The sequence below is a fragment of the Eublepharis macularius genome, chromosome 2, assembly GCF_028583425.1.
Source record: "Eublepharis macularius isolate TG4126 chromosome 2, MPM_Emac_v1.0, whole genome shotgun sequence".
NCBI classification, from domain to species: domain Eukaryota; kingdom Metazoa; phylum Chordata; class Lepidosauria; order Squamata; family Eublepharidae; genus Eublepharis; species Eublepharis macularius.
The window spans coordinates 65,299,140-65,322,101 of record NC_072791.1 but is presented as its reverse complement, the minus strand read 5'-3'; the positions used below and the strand labels follow the sequence as shown (position 1 = coordinate 65,322,101).

Here is a 22,962-nt window from a genome sequence, read left to right as displayed (position 1 = left end):
CCACTTTCTTTGCAAGAGAAAAAACATGCAAAGCCAACTCCCTTATGAATCTACCCACTCATTATGGTCATTTCCTGAGGCTCTACCCAGGTGCCCCTGCTTTCTGAAATTGAGTGGGTGGCCTTCTTAGTTATGGTACCAAAACTCCAAAACTTTTTCCCCAGCGAGTTAAGCCTTTTTTTGTTTCATTTGGCATTCCCTCAGTGATCCCTCCTTTCTGCCCAACATTTTAATTGTCTTAATGTTTTTGTGTGTATGTTAGCTCTGGTTTTAACAGTTTCAATCGTAACTTTTTATTGGTTTTAATGATTTTTAGAATGCGATTCTTAATGATTTATTAGATTGTTAGCTGCCTTGGTAGTCCTTAAGAGGGTGGGAAGGTGGGTATACATTTTGCAAAATAAACAAATCATACTGCAAAACTTAGTTTGCAAGACATTCACTCTTATGAATGGCTTCTACAAACAATTTATAAACGAACTCTTCCTCCTCCACTATTCAACCGTCAGTGATACTAGATAGTTTTAAAAAAGCATTTGTGGGAAACATTCCCACCATGTACAAACATAAATCTTTACAAAATATTATAATCTGAAGTTTCTTCCCAGTTGTCCTGTGCCCATTTAGGCATCTTGGAGCAATATTCAAATCCTGCCCCCTTGTAGCGTAAGGCATGGAGATACATCACAAGATCTTTGGGTGATGGGTCCGGCCTCACTATCTTGCATTCTCTACATAAAGGATCTTTTTCATCCTGGTGCTCGGCTGAGCAAGTTTCTCCACTCTCTGACTTGTAAGACTGTAACTGGAGGGCAGAATTCTGTGGGCACCCCAATGTTCCACCTTCTCTTTTGCTCTTTGCTTCTTCAATTTTGCAAGAACTGGTGCTTTCAGGGCTGACCTCTGCAGGCTTCACACAGTTCCCTGGACTACCATCTTTATCCTCTACAATTGGTTTCAGATCTTCCTCAGCAATGTCAAAGATACTCATAGTCTCTTTTGAAAGGTGTTCTTCCACCAGTGCCCGGAGCAGCTCTTCATCTGTTTTTTTAATATTGCCACCTTTTCCTTTTGCAGGTCCCCAGACATCTGTGTTGTAGATGGGGTCATTGACTATAGGGTGACCCAGAAACTGCAGATGGACGCGGATCTGGTGGGTTCGCCCCGTGTATGGAAAACACTTCACAACACTAGTCTTGCCATTGTAACTGAGCCTCTGGAAGACCGTTTTACAGGGTTTCCCCTTGGGGTCCACTCGACACACTCCTACTTTGTTTGAAACAACCAGGATGGGTTCCTCACAGGTCACCTCAGTTTCTGGAAACTCTCCAAGTACACGGCACACATACTCTTTCTCCAGCTTGGTGGGGGGGGGGGGGGGCGGGGGAGAAGAAAGAGGGAAAGCAAGAATCAACAAAAAATCAGAGTCTAGAATCCAAGTGTGAATGAGAATAAACTGCAGCCTAGTCAATTCTATTTCCTCCTGTTTTAGAGCTCCACTACCTACAGCACTCCTTGCTTGGCTTTCTTAGGTTACTCCTGTCATCTGAAAACTTACCTTGTATCCCATTTACCCATTATTGAAAATTTAAAGCTCAGTCCATTTATAGTTGACTTCTGAGGCACCTCAGAAACCAAAACTAATTGATTTAATGGCTAAGAACATTTGTGTATTCAATTGACACTCAGGGTATAAATACTTAAAATCAGAATAAATAGTTATTTCCATATTAGTAGCTTTGAGGGTTAGCCATGCACCCCTACAGCTTGGATCCTGTGAAGAATTTCCATAGATTGGGGGGAGCGTGTCACAAAATCCCCCTTCATGCTGTTCCTGAGAAGGGCTCTCCTTTCCCCAGGAGCAGCATTTCAAGGAGTATTTTGGGTGGGAGCAGGAACATAGAGGTGGGGAAGATACATTCCCTCCTCTGCTAGATCAAATCCAGTGACTAGAAGATACTGTGAAATTCTATGAACTCCAAATACTGCCATGAGATCTAGGGTCACACCATGCACAATAATGCAGCACCAACTACACAGCATGATGAAAAGGGTTTTAAAAAACATACATTAGGAAGACTTTTTATTTCACAAAAAGCTTAATAACACAAGTTTAATTAAGCAATGTTGATGTTCTTTTAAGCCTTCAGCTCTACTTACAGCTAGGGGAATGGTTGAAACAAATAATTATTTGCTCAGAGCATCTCTAAGTAAGCTCATGAACAAGGAGAAGAACTCCTGTACTCCATCTAAGTTGCTGTCCTTTTCCCCTCGGCATTCCAGTAGTATGCAACACTAGCTACTAATGTATCCCATCAAATTTGAAATGTCACATTCTGAATTTTGACATTCAATTTTTATTCTAAATGTAGGCATTTGTTCTTTTGTCTAAGGATTAGATGCTTTTTCAGTGCAGACTCTAAAGAGATGAGTTCACATTCTCTTTCTCTCAGACCCACTCACGCATAATCTTCTAACATCTGCAAAGTTGTAAAATATAGCAACAAAGAAGTTAGTATCGTTTTAATTTTAAAAGTCACGCAAGTTTCACATCATCTAATTGCCAGTTTTTGAATTTGAAAATGAAATATACACGATACCACCAGGCTACCTAGATATAGGATCATACTAAGACAGCTGGCATTTCCTGCATTTTGGTGGGGGTGGGTGGGTCTGCTGGCAGGTTTGAAACACTGTTAAGACTGCAGGGAAGCACTGATTTCATGAAACATAATTTAAGAGCAACTGCGCTGTATCAGACCAATGATCCATCTAATTCAGTATCCTGTTTCATACAGTGGCTAACCAGGAAAGCCTGCACAGTAATTTGCACAATCATAGCAGCTCTTTCTTTAGGGTCTGCAAATGTGAAAAACGGAATCAGCTGCACATTTGTTTCCCAGGCAGAGGTGTCAATTCATACAATCAGCACTTGCATATGAAGCCAGTGGACTGTGAACTTTGCCAGCAGCCCTGCATTTTTCCACGGGCCGCCCGTTATCTTAACTGCCTGAAAGATTTAAAGAGCAGTATTCAAGGATAACAAAGGGTAACATTTATTGTATCCATTTCATTCGGTGTTATTTTACAACAAAAATAAAAAGGATATCAAAGAAAAAAACACTTGGTTTTCACCTGTCGTTCTCGAACTTGTTCATCAATCCTCTTGGACACTTCTGTAGATTTGGCAAACATGAGGACACCTGAAGTCAGGCGATCAAGACGATGAATTGTGTGCAGTTCCTTCAGGTTATGTTCTTTACCCAAAATGAAGATGACAGTGTTGTGTCGAAATCTGCCGCATGGATGCACTGGTAAGGATGAGGGTTTGTCCACAACCACCACCTCCTCATTTTCTTCCAGAAACTCAATAGGCTGTGCTGTTACTGGAGGTTCGTGGCGATGCACTGTGTTTCTCAGAAAGTCATTATTCTGTAAGCAATCCAATTCATAGTGATAATAGTGAGGAATTTTCAGCCTGTTTTCAGAATTTATGGTTACATTCCACAAACTAAACAGGAAACAAACATTAACAAAAAAGCTAGAAAAACAACTAGTGCAATATCAATAAATCTATCACGCTGTGTCAGCTTTGTCAAGAAAAGGAATGATGCACACTGTATATTCATCTTTGAAATTATATACTTGGATCTAAAACAAATCACTGAAGAAGCTTTCAAAGGGGACTGAACTCAAAAACTCTTTAAAATTCAGAGGGGAAACCACCTCTTTGGATGCTGTCTCCATTTTTTATTTACTTCATTTATAGCCCGCCTTTCTCCCCAGTGGAGACCCAAAGCAGTTTACATTGTTCTCCTCTCCTCCATTTTATCCTCACAACAATCCTGAGAGGTCAGTTAGACAGGGAGTATGTGACTGGCCCAAGCATCCGTGGCAGAAGCAGCAACGAAATTCCACTCCAATTTGTATAAAACATACTTTGATTTCATGTTATCTTTTTATCCTCATTATCATTTTTATCCTCACATCACAAGAAGTGAGCAAGAGTGACCTGATAGATTCTTATTTGGGGATATCTCCAGAACATTTGAAGACATGGGGCATGTTGTCAAGAAAAACCATGAACATTTTGGAAAACCATAACTATAATGTAATACTTTCTCACTATGTGAGAACGTGTATTATATATGATTACCCCAAAGCTTCTACAGCAACACCATCAATCAGTTTTGTCTCCCCTATCTCGGCCTCCTTTGCAGATCATTCATTTTAACCTTGGAGATTCTCGATCAGGCTGGCTGTGGCCCCTCCCCCATCTCCAGCCCCTTGGAGAGACTCCATCATTTGCAACCCTTTCCTACCTCTTTGTAGAAACATGTGGTCTGCTCAGACACAATAAAAGGGAGATAGTAGAGCAGATATAGCTCCTACAATCCATGGGTTGGATCCAAATGGCTGTGAGTGAAACAAAGTTCACAGAACATGACATTCCTGCTTCCCCCTTCCTGCTGCAGCTGAGCCCCCTAAAATTCCACTAACCTGCAGTCGGGGGACTGTCATGAACACCATTGGCAGGCTAAGTGCAGTCTGCAGCAGGAGGCGAGAATCTGCAAAACCCACTTCCCTATCCACAAAAGTGCTCTTATTCTACTTTAAGGGCTAGCATGCTGATGGAACAGCATCCAACCCCAAAGATGTCAGGAACATGGTGGAACTAGTATTCATTTTTTTCAGCCTACTGAAATGAACAGGTCATACGTTTCCACTATGTGTTGGGACTCTATCAGAGTGTGAACTATTGTAAAAGTGAAAGCCTTGTGAATATATGGAAGATGGTCTTTTCTCCATGATTGTGGGACCATTGACTCAGAGAGGTGTGCATGGCCCCCCGATTCTCTAGCTTCAGGAGGCAGGTGGTTTTAGACAGGTAGCCATGCTGGTCTACAGTAGAACAGCAGGATTTGAGTCCAGTGGAACCTTAAAGACCAACAAGATTTTCAAGAGATAAGTTTTTGAGAATTAAAGCTCTCTTCTTCAGACACCTGAAAATCTTGTTGGTCTCTAAGGTGCCACTGGACTCAAATCCAGGCGGCAGCGAAAGATTATGTTAAGATGGCCTTTTAGATGTATTTTAAACTGTGTTTTAACCTGTTTTTAACTGTCTTGGTTGTTTATATTTTAAATTGTTTTATATTGTAAAAACTGTTTTCATTTTATACTGTAAGCTGCCTTGAGCTCCTTTGTGCTGGAAAGGCTGCTAATAAATATTTTAAATAAATTTTGTATGTATTATCTCATTTGAACTGCATTGTTTGTGACTGTAATCCAGTTTCTGCACTGTTTATGGTACATTTATAGTGCAGACCAGAAGTACAGTAAATAAATAAATTAGCCCTTTCCCACCCATCACCATTCCTGGGTGGGAAAACATATTTGCATATGGAAAGAGTTAGAATTTGAATGGAGTTTTTAACTTGAAAAAGGCCAAGCAGGAAAATGAGTATTGCATTCCCCAGTGCCGCAGCAGTCACACCCCACACCAGTTTGCATTTCCTGGAAAAAAAGGCAAGAGCAAAGCCAAGAAAAAACTACATATCTCTCATCATTAAGCAAACTTTGGGTTGCCAACCTCGAGGTGGGGGCTCGAGATCTCCCGGCAGTAGAACTTCTCCCCTATTATTGACATGCTAGCTTTCTGCACGCAGTGTCTTTTACCTCCCTTCAGGGTTCAGCTTGACATACACATGCCACAGTCTGACATGGTGCCGTCCTGGAACAGGTAAATCACCTCTCCCGCTGCTCGGGTGGTCCCAGTTTCATTCTATTGGTCTGAAGGGCACCGATTGCATTTTAACTGCTGTTAGCTGGTGCTTGTGAATAGATGCCACCTTGTAAAATTCGTTTAGCGACGAGGCGGGCTAGGAGCGCTTTAAAGAAACGCATCATGCCTGACTCACTCGCCTTGAGCACGACGCTGAGGTCCCGCACGGGCTGCTCGTTCAAGCGGAGGCGGCCGGCGACGGCGGCAGCTCTGTAGTAGTCGAGGGGCTGTGCGCGGAACTCGCTGCGGAAGACGTCCAGGAGGCTCCTGCCCAGCCAGCGCCCCTTGCAGTAGGTCTGAAAGTCGAAGTAGTACGGGCGCACTTTGCGCAGGCCTCCCTCGAAGTAGTAGCTGGTCTCGGCAAAATGGGCCGCGCTGAAGCCCACGCCGAGGTTCAGCCGCTTCGGGGGCGGCACGTAGCGCGCCTCTCCCTCCTCCGGCAAGCCGGCCCGCTTCTCCGCCCGCCGCCGCTTCACCGGAGGGAGGGAGCCGCCCTGCTCGCCGGCCTCCAAGAGTGGCTTCTCCGCCATGCCTGCGCCTGCCGCGCCAGCCGGTGACCCGCGCCGGGCCGCCCAGGCAGCCGCGAGCCCCAGGAGCCTAGCCCGCCGCCACGGCTGCAGCCAGAGCCGCATGCCCCGCGCGCCCTGCCTGACACGCGGCGCCCTGGGCCAACCCCGCCGGCCCCGCCTTCGTGACGGAGGAGGGGAGCGACGCGGGAGAGGCCTCACGCCAGTGAGGGAGGGGGCGGCGGCGGCGGCCTTTTCCTTCCAGAGGCTTGAGGGGGGCGGAGAAGGCAGGGATGAGGCCGAAATATTTATTTTGTTCTAGTGTTATGGTTTTTATCTTGACCGCTCAACTTAATTTATAATTTTTTGCGCGTTAGATTATGTATATTACTTTATGTTGTATTAGAAATGTTGCACACTTGAGCCCGATTAAAGGGAAGGGCGGTTTAGAAATCCTGTCAAATAAAATAAGGCGGCAGGAGGAGCTTAGTGGGCCTGGAGGAGATTCTGGATTGCTCGCCTCTGTTGCTTCCCTCCGGCTCTGCTCGATTTCTTTGCATATTTTTTATGTAAAGCTGGCGTCCATCGTCTAAGGTCAATGTGGTATATACTATTTTGCCACCTCAGTATGCTGCTACCTCAATGCACCTTAGGTTTGCATTGCATACCATGTTAACCAGTGCCAGGATTACAAAACATATATTCTATGTGCCATATACCACAGTATAGTGATAGTACTACTTATGTAGGCAGGTCAGCAAAGTGAAACTTGTATGTATAGTTTCAGTTGGGTAGCCAATATTGGTGCAATCAAAGAGCAAGGTCCAGGTCCAGTTGCACCTTAAACACCAGCTAGATTTCCAAGGAGATAGATCAAGATGGGTAACCATGTTAGTTTTTCTGTAGCAGTAGAAAAGAGCAAGAGTCCCGTAGCACCTAGAAGACTAATAAAATTTGTTACGAAATTGAGCTTTCGTAAGCCACAGCTCACTTCTTAAGATCTGAAGAAGTGAGCTGTGGCTCACGAAAGCGCATACCTTACCAAAAATTTTGTTAGTCTTACAGGTGCCACTAGATTTCCAAGGTATGAGAGCTTTTGAGAGTCAAACCTCCCTTCATCAGGAGTAGCTTTGACTCTCGAAAGCTTATGCTTTGGAAAATGAAAGGATTTATTGCCCAATTCAAACCTCAATAACCTCACACAGAATTAAGACACCAAAACAGTGATCTATAAAGAAAAATGGTTTTTTTATTGTTTATAAATCCAGATGCATATTGTCTCTCTCTCGATCATATGCATAAAGACCAATTACATCAGATGATCTTATATACCCTTAGTGCTAGTTGTTTACAGAATAATTTCTATTTGTTTACCAAATAAAAGATCAAAAGGTTAATACAAACATCCCTTCAGAATTACATTTCCCAGGATACATGGCACCCAACAAGCCTGATCGACAGGACAGTCAGATCTCACTGTAATATAAACATCTAAATGCTGAAGTCATACTATTGTTATGGGTTCAAAATGCTTCTGGGAAGTAACACAAGGTTAAAATCTTAGTTTATGGAACAAAAACAATGAAAAATGTCTACAGTTGAAAGGAATCTTCTCATGTCACTGCAAGATCAATCTCTACAGTGAGGGAGAAAGAATTTGCCCACTGAGGCAAATTTGCTTCTTGTGTGGATCAATAATGCTCACATAGGATTTTAGGACAGGAATCCTCAGAAAAACCCTTTAATCTTCCACAGCCACAACAGGTGATTTTTTGGGAGTGGGAGTCTCTTGTGATCCAGAGCCCTGCACAGCAATGCTTCCCGTGCTGTATCTGGGACGATTTCTGCACTTCCCCCCATGACCACTCTTGTCCCCCACCCAAAGCAGAACATCTGGATGGTCTTTAAGGTGCTATTGGACCCGGGTATCTCAGGACCAGAAGGGAAACCTAGCATCATGATATCCTTATGGTCACCCAAGAGCAGCTGGATAACATGCTAGACTAAGAAGAGCTCAGTCCGCTCCTGCATAATACTTCCATGCAATGAATAGATGAAAGAAAGCAAGATCCAGATTTAATATTTTATTAACCAAGCCGTTAAAATTCAAGGTACTACAAATATATTACTTTCAGCAGTAGAAGATCAAATGGGAATATTTTCCAAGTATCATCTTAACAAATATGGATAGTTACCTACATTCATTTAAAATATACCATATGCATGTTTCCTTCCACTTTTGCAAACAGGGTTTTTATAATCTACAGGCAAGGACAGCTGGACCAATGTTAACTTTAACTTACTTAAATGCTGAGTCACGCTGCTGCAGTGGTTCTTGGGATTAAAGCTACTGTGTCAGTTGTTAGGCTTTCCTTCAGACACTCTCCCCATTACTATCAAAAATACAATTTTGGGTATCAAGGGGGGTAGAGAAAAGATTCATTCAAAAACCAAAGCCTTATGTATTTGTATATGCAGCATATAAATGCCTGTTCCAAGCACAGTTTCACATGCTTCCCAAGAGATCCTTACAAATGATTTAAATCTTTTAAATTTCGTCCCTAGAGAAAGAGAGACAATGAACTGTTAATATCATACTTCAGTGTCCTTTCCCAAAATACAGTGTTCACACAACTGTCAAGAGGAATATTCCCAAAACTAAAGCAACATAGCTTTCCAAGAATCCTCTGAATCACTACAGTTTCTCTAGTCTTAGCCCTTGGAACTCAAATGTATTAAAGGACCGGACTATGTACATCAGCCAAATTCCAGAGGTATAACCATATTAGTCTGGTACAGCCAAACCCGTATCTAGTCTTGTGGCACCTTAATGATGAAGAACATTTGTTGTGGCATAAACTTCTTTGCCCGCTTATGTCAATTAAACAGCAACACAGCTGGAATAGAAATGTCATTAGGCAGATATGCAAATACTTAGCAACTGCAGGACTGGTGAACTGAGACATCTGTGAGGATCCCAAGATTTTTCTCATCGGAGAGAAAACATGTTGTAAATGAACGGTGACGAGTGCTTTCAAGATTCATTTACAGTAGCAGTGGGCAGTCACGAACACTGCTTTAGTTTCAGAAATCCAGAGGAGTTAGCCGTGTTAGTCTGTAGTAGCAAAATCAAAAAGTCCAGTAGCACCTTTAAGACTAACCAATTTTATTATAGCATAAGCTTTCGAGAATCAAGTTCTCTTCATCAGATGCCCAGTTTTGATCAGGCATCTGATGAAGAGAACTTGATTCTCGAAAGCTTATGCTATAATAAAATTGGCGAGTCTTAAAGGTGCTACTGGACTCTTTTTAGTTTCAGAAAGGAGTGCATGGAAAGAAATAGGCTTCCATCCATTAGATAAGGGCAACATTTATTTTCCAAACTCCAGCTAAAAATCAGATGAGAAATGCAGGGAGCTAGATGGGTGTGAAATTGGTGCCTTCCAATCTTCTAAGCCAAAGAATTTTCCTTTCTACAAGTTTATTTTACAAAAAATGCTACTGGAAGCAAACTACATCTGCATCATGTTCTTACTCTGCTCCATCACCATAGAGCAAGCAAGACCCAGGAAGAGCCATATGCTGCAGACACATAAGTGTTTGCTTACTTTCCATTTTTAGTCCAAGAATATATAGTACACCTGCCTTTGTTTTATTTTTCCCTTCTCAGTATAGAATTACGGGCACAATAGGTAAGATCCGAACCAGTATTTCCATGGACAGAAGAGAGGTAATTTTCACCTATTCTCCCCTCTTATTCCAGACCTCCAATGTCCCCCTCCCCCAGCGGCCTTCTAGGTTGCAGTGGGAAGGAAGAGGCAAGGAAATCATGCTCTGCTGTCAGCTGTGGTAATTTGCGTGCATTTATTTGTAGGTCATAGTTCGCAGTATCTCTCTTAATGAAGTTGTCAGGTACTTCCAGAAGGATCCCTGTTTTCTCCTCTCCCCTCTTCAGTTTCACATGGTGCATAGTCATGCTTACAGCGAGCTAGGGAATGGAAGTCTGTGTGTACCACTCCTATCCCTATCTGCCCGTACCTCTTCAACTGAGAGAGTTTCCAGTTGCTTTGTATGTATCCATGTGAACAGTGGGTTGTGGGGGGGTGATAAAGAGAGGGGGAACATACATGTTCGGTTAAGCCCTGGGGGGCTCTCTCCTCAGAGGACTGCAAAATGTAGTTGTAGTTAACCAGAACCCACTGTATCATCTCATGCTGAGTGACAGTTGTCTTCCCTATGACTTCTCAAAGCCTTGCAAATGTCTCTTAAGTACAGCATGAGTTCAGGAACAAACTCTACCCATCCATTCCTCAGTTCCAGCTATACCAAACTTTTTGTGCCACACCCTCATGCCAGGGGAGCCATGATACAGGAAAGGATTATGCCCATATGGCTATATCGATTAAGCCCTTTCCCAGCAGATGCTAGTTGGGCTGAAGACACTGTGCACATGTGCTTCAAGGTTCTTGAGTGTCAGTAGTTAGATTACTGGCCTTTTGTTAATGCATCCGCAATAGTTATTTCAACTACATTCTACTATGTATTTTACATTCTACCCTGTTATATATCACTCTCAAGTAGTTATGTCCTTATTTATCCTGTAAGAACATGATACACAAACACTTGGTCCTACTGTTTTCCTGTGAACAACAGCTAAATGTAAATGATGATTTCCCCCTTATACTGTAAGTAGCTGTGTTTATTACAGCTGAAGCTGCAGGAATAACAATTTCAAGTATTATTTACACCACAGGGGAAAGGTATTTGTAAAGCCTAAAGGCAGTAAGTGAAATTAACAAGCTTCAGTGCAGGATGTACAAGTTCATCTTTTAAAATACATGCACAGCCTGATTTCATGCAGGTTTACGTGGAAGTAAATCCCATTATATTCAGTGGGGCTTACTGGCAAATGCTTACAAGTATCACAGGTCAATTGATCTGTCATCCTATCCTACTTCACAGAGTTGTTGTAAGGGATAAAGTAGGGCCATTCATATACATGATCCTATCAATATAATTATTAGTTTTAAAGGCTTACATCTGTGGCAGAATTTTAAAGTGGCAAAACACTGACAGCCTTGTATGGAGTAAGAAACTCAAGCTCTGAGTTTCTTTCCTGTGGCTCCCAAGGGACTTCTCTCTCTGAGCTTTTCAGAGCTTTTATAATAGCTGCACTGCACTCTTTACACTGCTTAGTACAAGCAGAGGTGGCTAAAGATTTTCTTTTCACTATTAAGAAAAGTGAGCTTTTCTCCAACTGTGCCTTGGAAAAGAGAAGTAGAAGAGCTAATTAATATTTTACCGAGGCCACTGTTTCTCTTTATCTGTCAGAGGAACATATATTACACTCATCAGTTGTTTTTCCACAATTTGTCCATCTTTAGTTTTGTCATACTGCATCATAACCTGGTTTCCACCCGCAGGTCCTACGGGCAAAATCAGTCGTCCTCCAGGTTTCAATTCATTCAGCAACTGGTAAAACAAAAACAATCAATTAGGGAAATGGAACTTAAAATGGAAACTGAGAAATCCAGTCTCTCTACATAACAGGGAAAAGAAAGCTAAAACCAGATACTGACAACAGGTCTATAGCAAGTGCAGGAAGAAAGTATTCATTACTGATTCTCTGAGAATGCAAACTTCATCTACTTATAACTGAAGCTGGGATAAAGCTAACAATTTCTTACTCCTATACCAATAAAAAGATACAATTCTACCTATTTTGCATCTCTAATTACTGTAACTGACCATTCTGTTGCAACTGGAGGTTTTAAGTATAGTTATTTCCAAAGGGAATATCCAAGGGAACAAATATGCAGTATCAATTAAACATTATCCCAGCGAAATTATTCCTTATAGAAAAAAATCTCATGTTCTAAAAGGGCTTTTGTTAATTATGCTATGTTCTATTTACCAAAGAAATGACATTTTGCCATCTAAATGGTCTTTCAAAAAATGAAAATCACAAATAGCTGCCAAATTTCCAAAACAGCTCTTGATTGTTTTGAAGAAGGTTGTTTTACTTAGGTTCAGTAAATACTGTATCTTACTTAAGTTTACCTGTATGGCAGATTTCGTTCTACATTCAGTCTGGCAATGAATAAACTTGCCAGTGGGAAACATTTTTGGTAAAGTCATCAGTAACCTAAGAGAGACTCTGGGGAATCTAGTTAAATTGTACTATTTTAATTACGATTTTATTTAAGTCCAATATATTCTAATTCAGATAGGACTCTAGCAGGGGTTAAATAAATCCAGAGGAACACAAAAGGCTCCTCCAGGACTAAACACTAGAGATACTGTAAACCACCCTTCCTGGAGTATATAATGAATACTAGTCAATCAATCAATTTATAATACTAAAGTGCCAACAGTGCTCCAATAAATAGGATCAATTACATACAATTAGTATACAATTCCATCATTCCATAAATACATATAAATAGTTTATTATAATAAATAAATTTATAATACTGTCCAACTGGTGGGGATGAAGTATCCTGAATCCAAAGATCAAAGTTTTTTATGATGAATTCACATAAGAGTCCCAGAAGCGCTTGGACGGTATCCCCCTTTGTAAACTCTCTCAAAGCACAGATACAAATTTTCTTCCAGCGCTATACAGATGCCACCAAGGCTGCAAAATCACAAAGATGCCAAGATGCCAGTGCTGTGAAGTTGCCTGCGAGGTAGAATTTCACAAAACCCACAGACACCGTATCAGAGCTTTGAGAGGGTTTACAAAGGGGGATACTGTCCAAGCGCTTCTAGGGCTCTTATATGAATTCATCATAAAAACTTTGATCTTTGGATTCAGGACACTTCATCCTCACCAGTTGGACAGTATTATTATAAATTTATTTATTATAATCAAATCTATCTATTTATGGAATGATGGAATTGTGTACTAATTGTATGTAATTTATCCTATTTATTGGAGCACTGTTGGCACTTAAATTATAAATTGATTTATTGAATATTATTCATTATATACTCCAAGAGGGGTTAAATAAATCTTCAAGTCGCAAACCACCAAGATTTCAAAGAATTTTGAATATTTTTGCAGTTTGGCAGATGGAAAGATGCCAGTAGTAAAGAGTTTTATTGATTTTCCCTCCTAAACGTCTCATTTTTTCATAAAGAGTCATGTCTCCACACACAAAACCATTGTTGAACAGAAATCTTGATGTGCAAAGCTTCCCTGCTCTATATTCTCCAATGACAATGGAACATTACATTTTCCACAACAGTATTCTAAACTTAGTAACAGATTTAATAATTAACTTCTTTAAAGGCTCAAGCCACTATCAAGACAGACCCTGTTTCTTTCTGGCTTACCTCCTTTGGCACTGTGGGTGCAGCTGCTCCAACATGGATGGCATCATAAGGGGCTTCTTCGGGGAACCCCTTCCTGCCATCCCCAGCTGTGGAGAGAGAATGTGCAGTGAAGGTTCCTGTTCAGACGGCAGCTTCTCCTAAACCATTTGGCTCTGCCTTTCACTTGAAGCCTACATGTAGGAGAGACTTATATACAGATTATGTTAGCATTGGGAGGTTCCCAACACTGAATATGAAAACCACAGTGAGGGATATCCAGCTCTTCAATATTATGTTCTAGGCTAAATGGAACTGGGAAAGCAAACAATAGAAGGAAGAAATACAGATGACAAGCTCAAAGGATTTTAGATTTTCAATAACTAATTATCACATATACTTTCAGATACTTGGTTATAAAGTAGGGATCGCAGTAAGGATTCAATTATAGACTCCTTTGCATATTTACTTTTGAAATAAGTCTTCTACGAAAACAGTCAGGATTTGGTTTTGTATTTAAAGTGCTTAAAAGGTGCTTTAAAAGGCCATCTTGTATGACCATCACTAACGTTATATCCAGGGACTAGCAATGCTTACTTCCACATAACTTCCACTGATTTCATTAAAACTTAAATAAGATTTAGAATCACTACATTATAGAAATAAAAAATTAAATTTGAAATGGTGAGTTGGATTGAAAGCACTTGATGTAGTAGTATGAGAATTACATGTTTTCCTCAGACTTGAACAACAGAATTAGGCATTATTTATGTATCTGCCAACTAGGACCCCTAGATTTCCTGACTCCTGATTTAGCTATCTCAATACAACACACTCCAAAACATTTTCACATCCTAGTACAGTTCTAATTCTTAGTGAAGGCTGCAGCCATAAATTCCCCTACAAAAGCATTTTCAGTGTTACTTGAACATCAAGCGAGTTTGCTTACCTTAGAAAATCTCCAGAAAGTGCAACAGCAAGAAGTTTAAATAATTCACTGCACATTATCTGCCTCTCCGTATATTTTCAGATAGCACAATTAATTTACATTCAATACAAAGCATTTTAAATGCAGTTTAAAATATTTACCCTGCCAAATAAGGTTCTATGGAACATCAAGGGCCACTAACAGGTTACCAGTTTGAAAGTACACAGCTACCATATAATGCAGAATATATATCAGCAGCAGAATCAAACACAAAACAATGTTTATTGAACTCCAAAACCTACACTAGCTAATTAGTTACCAAGAGGTAATGCACATTCTCATCTAAAGACTTGCTGAAACAAAAACCTTCAAAAAATTTATGTTATTTATAGCCTGCCTTTCTCACTGGGACTCGGTGAGAAAGGCAGGCTCAAGTTAACTGCATTAACTTGTTTCTCTAGCAACAGCTCTGGGACCAGTATAATCCTCAGACTCTTAACCAAGCCTGCAAGGGTCAGCTGAACCCCACTGAAAGTGGAGAGGACAATGTCCTTCAAAATCTCTGCTTTTCCAACCAGCATCACTTTAGCCATGTCTGGCTTCAGGTTCAGTTTGTTCACTTTCAGCCAACTGACCACAGCTGTCAAGGCAGCGATTTAAAACCTCTACTGCATCACCAGGTGATTTAGAGAGAGAGAGAGAGAGAGAGATGGGTGTCATCTGCATATTGATGACATCCAATTCCATAGCTACAAATTATTTCTCTTAAAGGCTTTACATACAGGTTGAATAACATGGGTGATAAGATTGTGCCCTGTGGAACCCCACAAGACAACTCCACAGATGGAGTGCCGCAACGAGGATTATACTATACAAAAGCCCTAATTCTTTGTGATCATCAGCCTAGCCTCCAACAAAGATAGCACATGGTTCTGGGCCTCCTCAGATAATTTCAGTGTATAAGGAGAAGCCTTGCAGTTCACCAAAATAAATGGTATAGGTTTAGTTTATCATAAAAATTGGTATTAGTGATAGGAAGGCAACAGTTCTCACACCCTAATCAAATGCACCTTAACGTTACTGCTAAACAGTACTACCACTGCTGAAGAAGTCTACATCAACTGATAAAAGTAAATGACTCCCAGTGAAGAAATTTGTACCAACACTACAATCTAAATAACTCACCTAGAAGTTTCACACGTCCAGAACTAAGCAAAGTTGGATCATCCTCTCTGACATTTCTAATGGACTCATGAACCAGTTCTGCAATGTGTTCTATTCCCACTGCCTTTCCTGTGGGACCCACCTGTAAGAGGAACCACATGCATTTCTAGCTATGTTGTTACTACAAATTTCCCAAGAAATTAAGAAAAGATTCTGCTTACCATCCTAGCAAAGCAAGCTGTGAGGTATCCACTTCCTGACCCTACATCCAGTGCCTTTGCTCCTTCTACTAACTGGTCCTTCAATAACTCTAGAGCATGAGCATGCTGTAGAAAAACAAACAATATATCTGTGTATTGGAGAATATGAAATTTATTTTATGATCCCCATGCCCAATGCCAATAAAGGTTAAGTACACAATACTGGCAAAAATTTAGACGGTATATAGTGGGATTTCCCAAACCTCCCATTTAGGCAGGCAAATAGGAAGGTTGCATAGTTCCAGGACAATCCTGAATGATTTTGGAGACAAAACAACATTAGAATTACATACCGCCCTTCAGGACAACTTAATGCCCACTCAGAGCAATTTACAAAGTATATTATTATCCCCAGTTAGGGATCACATGTCCCACTCTAGTGATTGACCATCCTGACCTGACTGTCTTAGAAACTGTCTTACTGCTCTTTGATTCACATAAAAGGTAATACAAAGCAGCTGTAACTTGCACAGTTTTGAGCACAAGGTTTGCAAATGAGGTTATTTGTTTCACATTGTACCATGCCTGCAACCAAACTATGCTCCTGTTCCACCAAACTCTAGGTATGTACACTCTTACACTTTTCCCAAGAATTTGAATGCAAGTTGAGAGATCAGTTTGACACCAAGCAGACATTTCAGCAGAAAAAGAAATCCTCCAACAAAAGCTCCCAGAATATTAATTTCATGAGACACAATGCATCTGTATGGCACATGGGAGTATTTAAATGGTGGCAAAGGCAAAAAAAGAACTTGACAATGCTTTCAGGACATGGTAGGGCCATATTTCAGTGGAAAAATATGTAGTTTGCATGCAGAAGATTCCAGATTCAATCTTCAGCATTTCCACTGAAGTGGAACAGGACTGGAAGATGCCCCGGCTTCAGAGGTGCTGTCAATCAGAACAGGCAGCACTAAGGTAGATACAACTAAGGTAGATAAAGGCAGATCAGATGCAACACAAGACATTTTCATTTGTTCCAACACTTTTAGAGTCCTTCTACTAAACACTATTAGTGCACATTTATTTTTAAATACTATTTAAAACATGTGAAAGTAGGTCTTACCATGTGAGGTGCACTGATCGTAGCCTTGTACCCTGAAAGAAACATTTTCACATCAGTAATAACTTGATCATTTTCTATGGCTTTGTCAATATACAAATCCCATTTCTCCAATTTTCCTAGGCAATTCAAAGACCCAAGACTTCCTGCTTTGTCTCCTACATATTGTGTGTGTATGTGCCATCAAGCCACAATTGACTTATGGCAACCCCAGCAATGGGCTGTCAAGGCCAGTGAGAAGCAGAGGTGGTTTGCCACTGCTTTCCTCTACAGAGACTTCCTTGGTGGTCACCTACCCAAGTACTGACCCTGCTTAATTTATGAGATCTGACAAGATTGGGCTATACCATTCCCCTTTCTCTCTTCTCCTATATATTAGCAGAATAATGTTTCTGTTCTATCTACAAAAAAGTTTCCAGAATCCACTAATGCAGCCAAAGCACAGAGCAGAACTCTCAATCTTTGTATATTCCAAGAAGGCAAAGATCAAGTCTATGATGTTTAGTAAAGTGTAACAGTTTCTTTATTAATTTTCTATGACATTTTTTACCAATGGATTGAGGAGAGTCCATATATGGAAAGTACTTGATATAGTGCGCTCGATCTGTGGCCAATAGTACGTCTTGGACTCGCTGAGACTTAATCACACCATTTTCTACAAAAGAGGGAAGTGGAAAAGAATAAGAGACAGTAGATATATAAATTCATGTGAACCCAAATACACAAAGCAGATTGTTATTCAGAATCTTGCAACAGACTTATTTAGCTCACTGACTGGACGTCATGTAAATAAGAAATATACTTTGTCTTCAAGGAAGGTGTTCTTTAGAGGTCATAATACATGACAAAGTACCAAATAAGAAATAGGGTTTACCTCAGACCACAAAGAAGACGGTTGAGGACGTCTCGCTTTACCAAGATTTAGCTTGGAGGAATGACAACACTGTGTTCTGTCAGGTGCCTTCTATACACTACAGCACATGCCAGGGGATGAGCCATGCAATTGGTCCTATCCATATGCCTTTAAGCATCAGAAGCTGCACTCTGAATGAGCCCACAGAAAAGCAGCTCCTGTGGCAGAACGTCAAGGGTGTCTCAATTTCCAATCAAGATATTATAGGTGGATGTTCAGATACAGAAAGAATGGTGGTTAGTTACCCAGGTTTCTTTTTACAGCAGTGCCCGCAGGCATACAAGCAGCAGAGACATGAACATGTTCACATTTCAGATCACTACTGAGAAGAGGACAAGATACTGAGCACAACTGTATTTTAAAGGAAACTTAGTAGAAGCAATTGCTATTTACACCAGCTGTAGTGTTAGCAGTCATACCCTTCTCCATACTGAAAGGGCAGTTTATGAATACGGAATGTCATAAACCCCTTTTCCTCATGTGACTTAAGCACAACACAGAGCCTGGGTAAGGCAGAACAGATGCCAACCCTGGCTGGAGTTGGAAAATTGCAAGAAGGTGTGTTAGACTGACTAATTGCCACTCCATGCCCTGGAGAAACACTTAAGTGAAACAAAGAGGTCTTCCAGGAGTTTTAAATAATTAACACCCTTCCATACCTTCCCTAACCCACCTTCCCAATTAGGCTATTCAGGGACCTGATAAGCCCTTCCCATCAGGCAATCACAGGACATCAAACACCCTTCTCACCGATAGATCCTCCGGTTGTCAATAAGTTATTGTTTTGGGAGCAAAAGATATAATTCTGTTCCAGGATATGTTTGTTTTACACTATAGCTAGGCTGCCCCCAGGCATGTGCTGTATGTGTGTTCCTTGGATCCATATGCACAGCCTCAGACACATGTCTGAACCTTCTTGCTGCAAAGCACTGGTTGCTCATGCTGCTGCCTCTACGGATGTCTACTCTCCTATACTGGTAAATGTCACCCTTCCCTAAACCTCTCTCTCTCCCTGATTTTTTAGCCACGCTGTGTGTGATTTTCTGCGTGTTTGCCTTTTATCGCCCCATTAATAAAGAAACCTTGCCTGTTGTAAACCCGCCTGTTTACTTGGGAATATTCTAAGGGAATAATCCTGGTATACATTGGTGGAGATATCCCGGTTACCTCCTCTCACTGCATCCCCTTGAATGCTAATTCCCTCAACTCACAAGGAGATCCCCCCTTTAGGATAACAATAAGGGAGCTCAGACCCTTCATCCTCTCCATAGTCAATTTTTTCCTACACTAAATACTTACAACAGGTTTCTTGCTCAGGCTATTTCTTGCTTATAGAATTAATACTAAAAAATCCAAAGTAATTAGAATGACATGGACCCATTACTCATCTTATAGCCCTATCCAATTACAACATTTATTCCCTTCATTTTTACCCTACTTTCCCCCCCAATGGGGACCCAAAGTGGTTTACATTGTTCTCTCCTTCATTTTATCCTTTCAACAACCCTGTGAGGTAAGCTAGGCTGAGAGTATATGCCTGGGCCACGGTCACTTAGCAAGCTTCCATGACAGAGTGTGGATTCAAGCCTTGGTCGCCCAGATCCTAGTCTAACACTCTAATCACTACAAAACAGTGGCCTCCATATCATCACAGATTCCATACAGACATCAACATTTTAAAAAAGTTAGAGACAACATTACTAAGAATAAATTAGCATGTGTTAGAGTAAAATTAAAGTTTAAAATTAAAGAGGCCTACAAATTACCCACATATCCAGTTATTTCAGCCTATTCTTTGCAAGAATAGTCTTTGCACCCTGACCACGGACAGCCATATGTACTCACTGTAAAGATTGTTGATCAGTTCAGCATGTGTCTTCCCAGTCGAGGTCCAGGCCATGGTTCTGGTCAGCAGTAGTCCCATCAGCAAGGTAGTAAAAGGCACCATACAGCTCATCACACAAAAATATACAGAGGGTTCCTAGGCCTGACCAGCCAGTCAAGATGAAGCAAAGAGGAAAAAAATGTGGAGGGCAAGCTCATGTATCACCCAACAGAAACCAAATCCTCTGTAAGCAGATGCAGCCAAGTTTAAGAATAGATGCACAGACGTTTAAAAAGGAAACTGGAAATGCGTTTGCTGCTGAAGTCAAACACAAGACTACTTGACATTTGTAAGACAGTTTGTGCCACTTCGTTCTGGCAAGTGTTTTTTCTGCATTACAAGTACAGTACAACACACTCCTAAAGCCAGGCTAGCCCTAATTCCATCTATTATATGTGGACTAGCTATCATGCTATTATTTTAAGAGCTTCCAGAAATGCAAGTCAGGATCTTTTAAAGTATCCTACTTACAAAAGCTGTGAGAAGGAAGGACAAACATTGCTGGTAATTCCCTGAGTCACCCTGAGTCCATTCGTGGAGAGGGCAAGATATAAGTCAAATAAATAAAGAATTCCTAACTGAACGAAATTTCTCCTCCCTTCCTACTTTGATATATTATTGCTCATGCTAATTCCTACCTCACATATCCTATTTAGAAACTGGGGAAGAGGGAGAGATAAAATGAAGTTCCATCTCCAATTTCAACCACTGCTTTATGTTCAAAGATAGGTCTTTTTAAGATAGCACTGTATTGATTTTGGCTTATGTACCCAATTTTCTTCTAGAGCCAATTCAGAGTATTGATTATTGAAGTCACAATTGGCCTGGGCTCTGCCTTCTTCTGTATACTGTATCTTGTTATTTCAGATAAGAAAATGAAGCCTGCCTTCATATCTCTTTTTCTGGGTTTCTTCTAAAAGGGAGCCAACCTAGTGGTTCCCAGGAAGACCCGCTAGCTAGCTTCCCTACTCTGTTTCCACTGGCAAGTAATTATATAATGATCTCATCACCAGAGGAAATACTCAGTAATTCTAGAATGTTAGGATAATATGAGGAAAATCTGGAGACAAAAACATCAAGTGTTACAATTAAGCAAGTTCTACAGCATAAAAGGATTATCACCCACAGCTTTCACCTGTAGATATTGCAGTGCATCACAAAAAGTCTGAAATTCTATTCTGATCAATGATGCTACTTTCAGAAAAAGTGGAATGTAAACCAGTTGTGGCATATATACAATGCTCTCTAATATAAAGCAGCTGTACTGGGGGAATAAAAGTTCCTTAGTGGAATTGTATCAAGGCAGAATACGATGCAGCAGGAAGTGCCAACAGTCCCATTAGTCTTTGATGAAGCAGTAATAGCCTACAAAAACACGTGCTCTGTAAATAAAAAAGCAGACTCGCTTAAAGGTGGAAACAGGGTTTTCTTATTTTCTGTAAAGACTAACATGGCTATACTTGAATAAATCAAGAGAACTGTGGCACTGAAATGCGACTCAAACATCTAGAATTTGTAACAAGTTAAATTACAGTTAAACAAGTTACATTTTTGAGATAGAGCCATCAGCCCTGTACCCCATATTACAAATGAGGCTGCAGCATGGCTCTGTACAAGGGCATTGCAAGGTTTCCTGTCTTATTCTCAGTCCATATCCTAATAAGCCCCAACAAGGAGTTTGCCTTTTTCTCTGCTGCCACTACATACGGTTGACATTTAAATGTTAAACAACTCTTCTTTCTTATGACTCCACAGATTTCCAGTTGCACATACAGCACAATTTTTATAAAAAAGTAACATGTCAAGAGGATAACTTGAAGGGAACACCACATTGGCAAAGAACTTGCCTATAAAATGACTCAGACAGTCTCCAGTAAGAACCACGAAGTCAGTCTCAGGTGGATAGCCGTTTTGGGCTGCAGTAGAAGAGCAAGGTCTGGGCCCAGGAGCACTTTAAAGACCAACTAGATTTCCATAGTATGAGCTTTCGAGAGTCAAAGACTGCTGCTAGTCTAATTGGTCTTTTAAGGCGCTCCTGGACCCAAATCTTGCTCTTTCAGTAAGAATCAAGCACCAAGCAGGGAAACACTTGCAAGTTAGTCCTCAGCTCCTCAGACTGGCAGCATATCAACAGCCTTACAGAGAAAAGGAACATAATGAAGGGCCCTCACGCTCCAGGGCTCAGCAGAGGAATAACCCTCTTCCCTTACCATGACAACAAATCATGAAGTGATAGCCCTAAGTATAGACTGGGTGGCTTGAGGCCCTGGACGTTGGGTGGCTCTCCCTCGTTTCCTCTAGGACTGATAACACATTCCCCCAATTAAACCCACAAAAACCCCATCTCGAGACAACCGCTAGCAGATCAGAGAACCCCCTCAGTCTTCCAAAGCCCCTTCACCTCTAGGCACCGAGCAGCAAAGAGGGACACCACAAACTAACCTGCGCAGCCACACAAGCACTCCTATCCTCACATTGTAGCGCCACCCCCTCTTTCAGCGGGTACTATTAATGCTTTGCAAAAGGGATGGGGCGGGGGGAGGGAGAAGAGAACCGTACGGTCAGTTACGCAAAGCGCAAAGGAAGTGGTTTTGCCCGGCTTCAAGATGTCGTCTTTAACTACACTGAGCGGCCTCATTCGCTTTTCCCAAAACGTGTAAACAAAAAATGGTATCTCGAGATATTTCTCACTTCCGGTTCTGTTTAAAAACCCCTCCCCCGTGCGGGGCAAGAATGGTGGGAATACATTAGTATGAAAGTGCGGACAAAGCAAATGAGTGGCCCCTTTTCGTCGCTGTGCTTTATAGCAATCACCCCCTTCACCCAAAACTTTGTTTCGACGTTAAAGATGCAGGGCTGAAACTTCTTTTTAAAGGGCTGTGACCAGAGGAAATTCAACAGCTGCAGTTTACCCCCCGTATCTGAGTTGCTTGTTGAATTTCCACTTGCAATTGCCGCCTTTAAAAAAATAGGATGAAGACTCTATCTCCCTCCTCCCACCATTGTTTTCTACTGTATCCATAAATTTAGAAAACAGAAGTCCGTCTCATTTCTACTTCAACGGTTGAGTTTGGCGTGAGAGACTTCAAACACATGGGACCTGCCAGAGGGAAAAGTCGCCCTTGCCTATCTTTTTATTTAGATAAC

The 22,962-nt window shown here is 41.2% G+C and overlaps 2 protein-coding genes across 4 annotated transcripts; both read right to left on the bottom strand.

Moving 5' to 3' along the window:
* Window positions 1-452: 452 nt before the first annotated feature.
* RPUSD2 (RNA pseudouridine synthase domain containing 2) lies at window positions 453-6,437 on the bottom strand. Its single transcript, XM_054970224.1, has 3 exons — window positions 5,923-6,437; window positions 3,136-3,432; window positions 453-1,360 (listed from the first exon to the last, which is right to left on the bottom strand). The coding sequence occupies exons 1-3, from the start codon at window positions 6,412-6,414 to the stop codon at window positions 575-577; spliced, it is 1,575 nt and encodes a 524-aa protein (XP_054826199.1). The 5' UTR covers window positions 6,415-6,437; the 3' UTR covers window positions 453-574.
* A 1,142-nt stretch (window positions 6,438-7,579) lies between these two features.
* Window positions 7,580-22,426, bottom strand: LOC129324668 (protein-L-isoaspartate(D-aspartate) O-methyltransferase-like). 3 transcript variants are annotated; one of them, XM_054972023.1, is made up of 9 exons: window positions 22,258-22,426; window positions 19,776-19,999; window positions 17,568-17,672; window positions 17,021-17,052; window positions 15,916-16,020; window positions 15,716-15,836; window positions 13,627-13,712; window positions 11,591-11,760; window positions 7,580-8,849 (listed from the first exon to the last, which is right to left on the bottom strand). In XM_054972023.1, the coding sequence occupies exons 2-9, from the start codon at window positions 19,885-19,887 to the stop codon at window positions 8,837-8,839; spliced, it is 744 nt and encodes a 247-aa protein (XP_054827998.1). In that variant the 5' UTR covers window positions 19,888-19,999; window positions 22,258-22,426; the 3' UTR covers window positions 7,580-8,836. The 3 variants fall into 3 exon arrangements, with proteins under 3 accessions (XP_054827998.1, XP_054827997.1, XP_054828000.1); XM_054972022.1 differs by having other exon boundaries at window positions 19,776-19,917; XM_054972025.1 differs by having other exon boundaries at window positions 19,776-19,917; window positions 22,290-22,426.
* Between the last annotated feature and the right edge of the window lie 536 nt (window positions 22,427-22,962).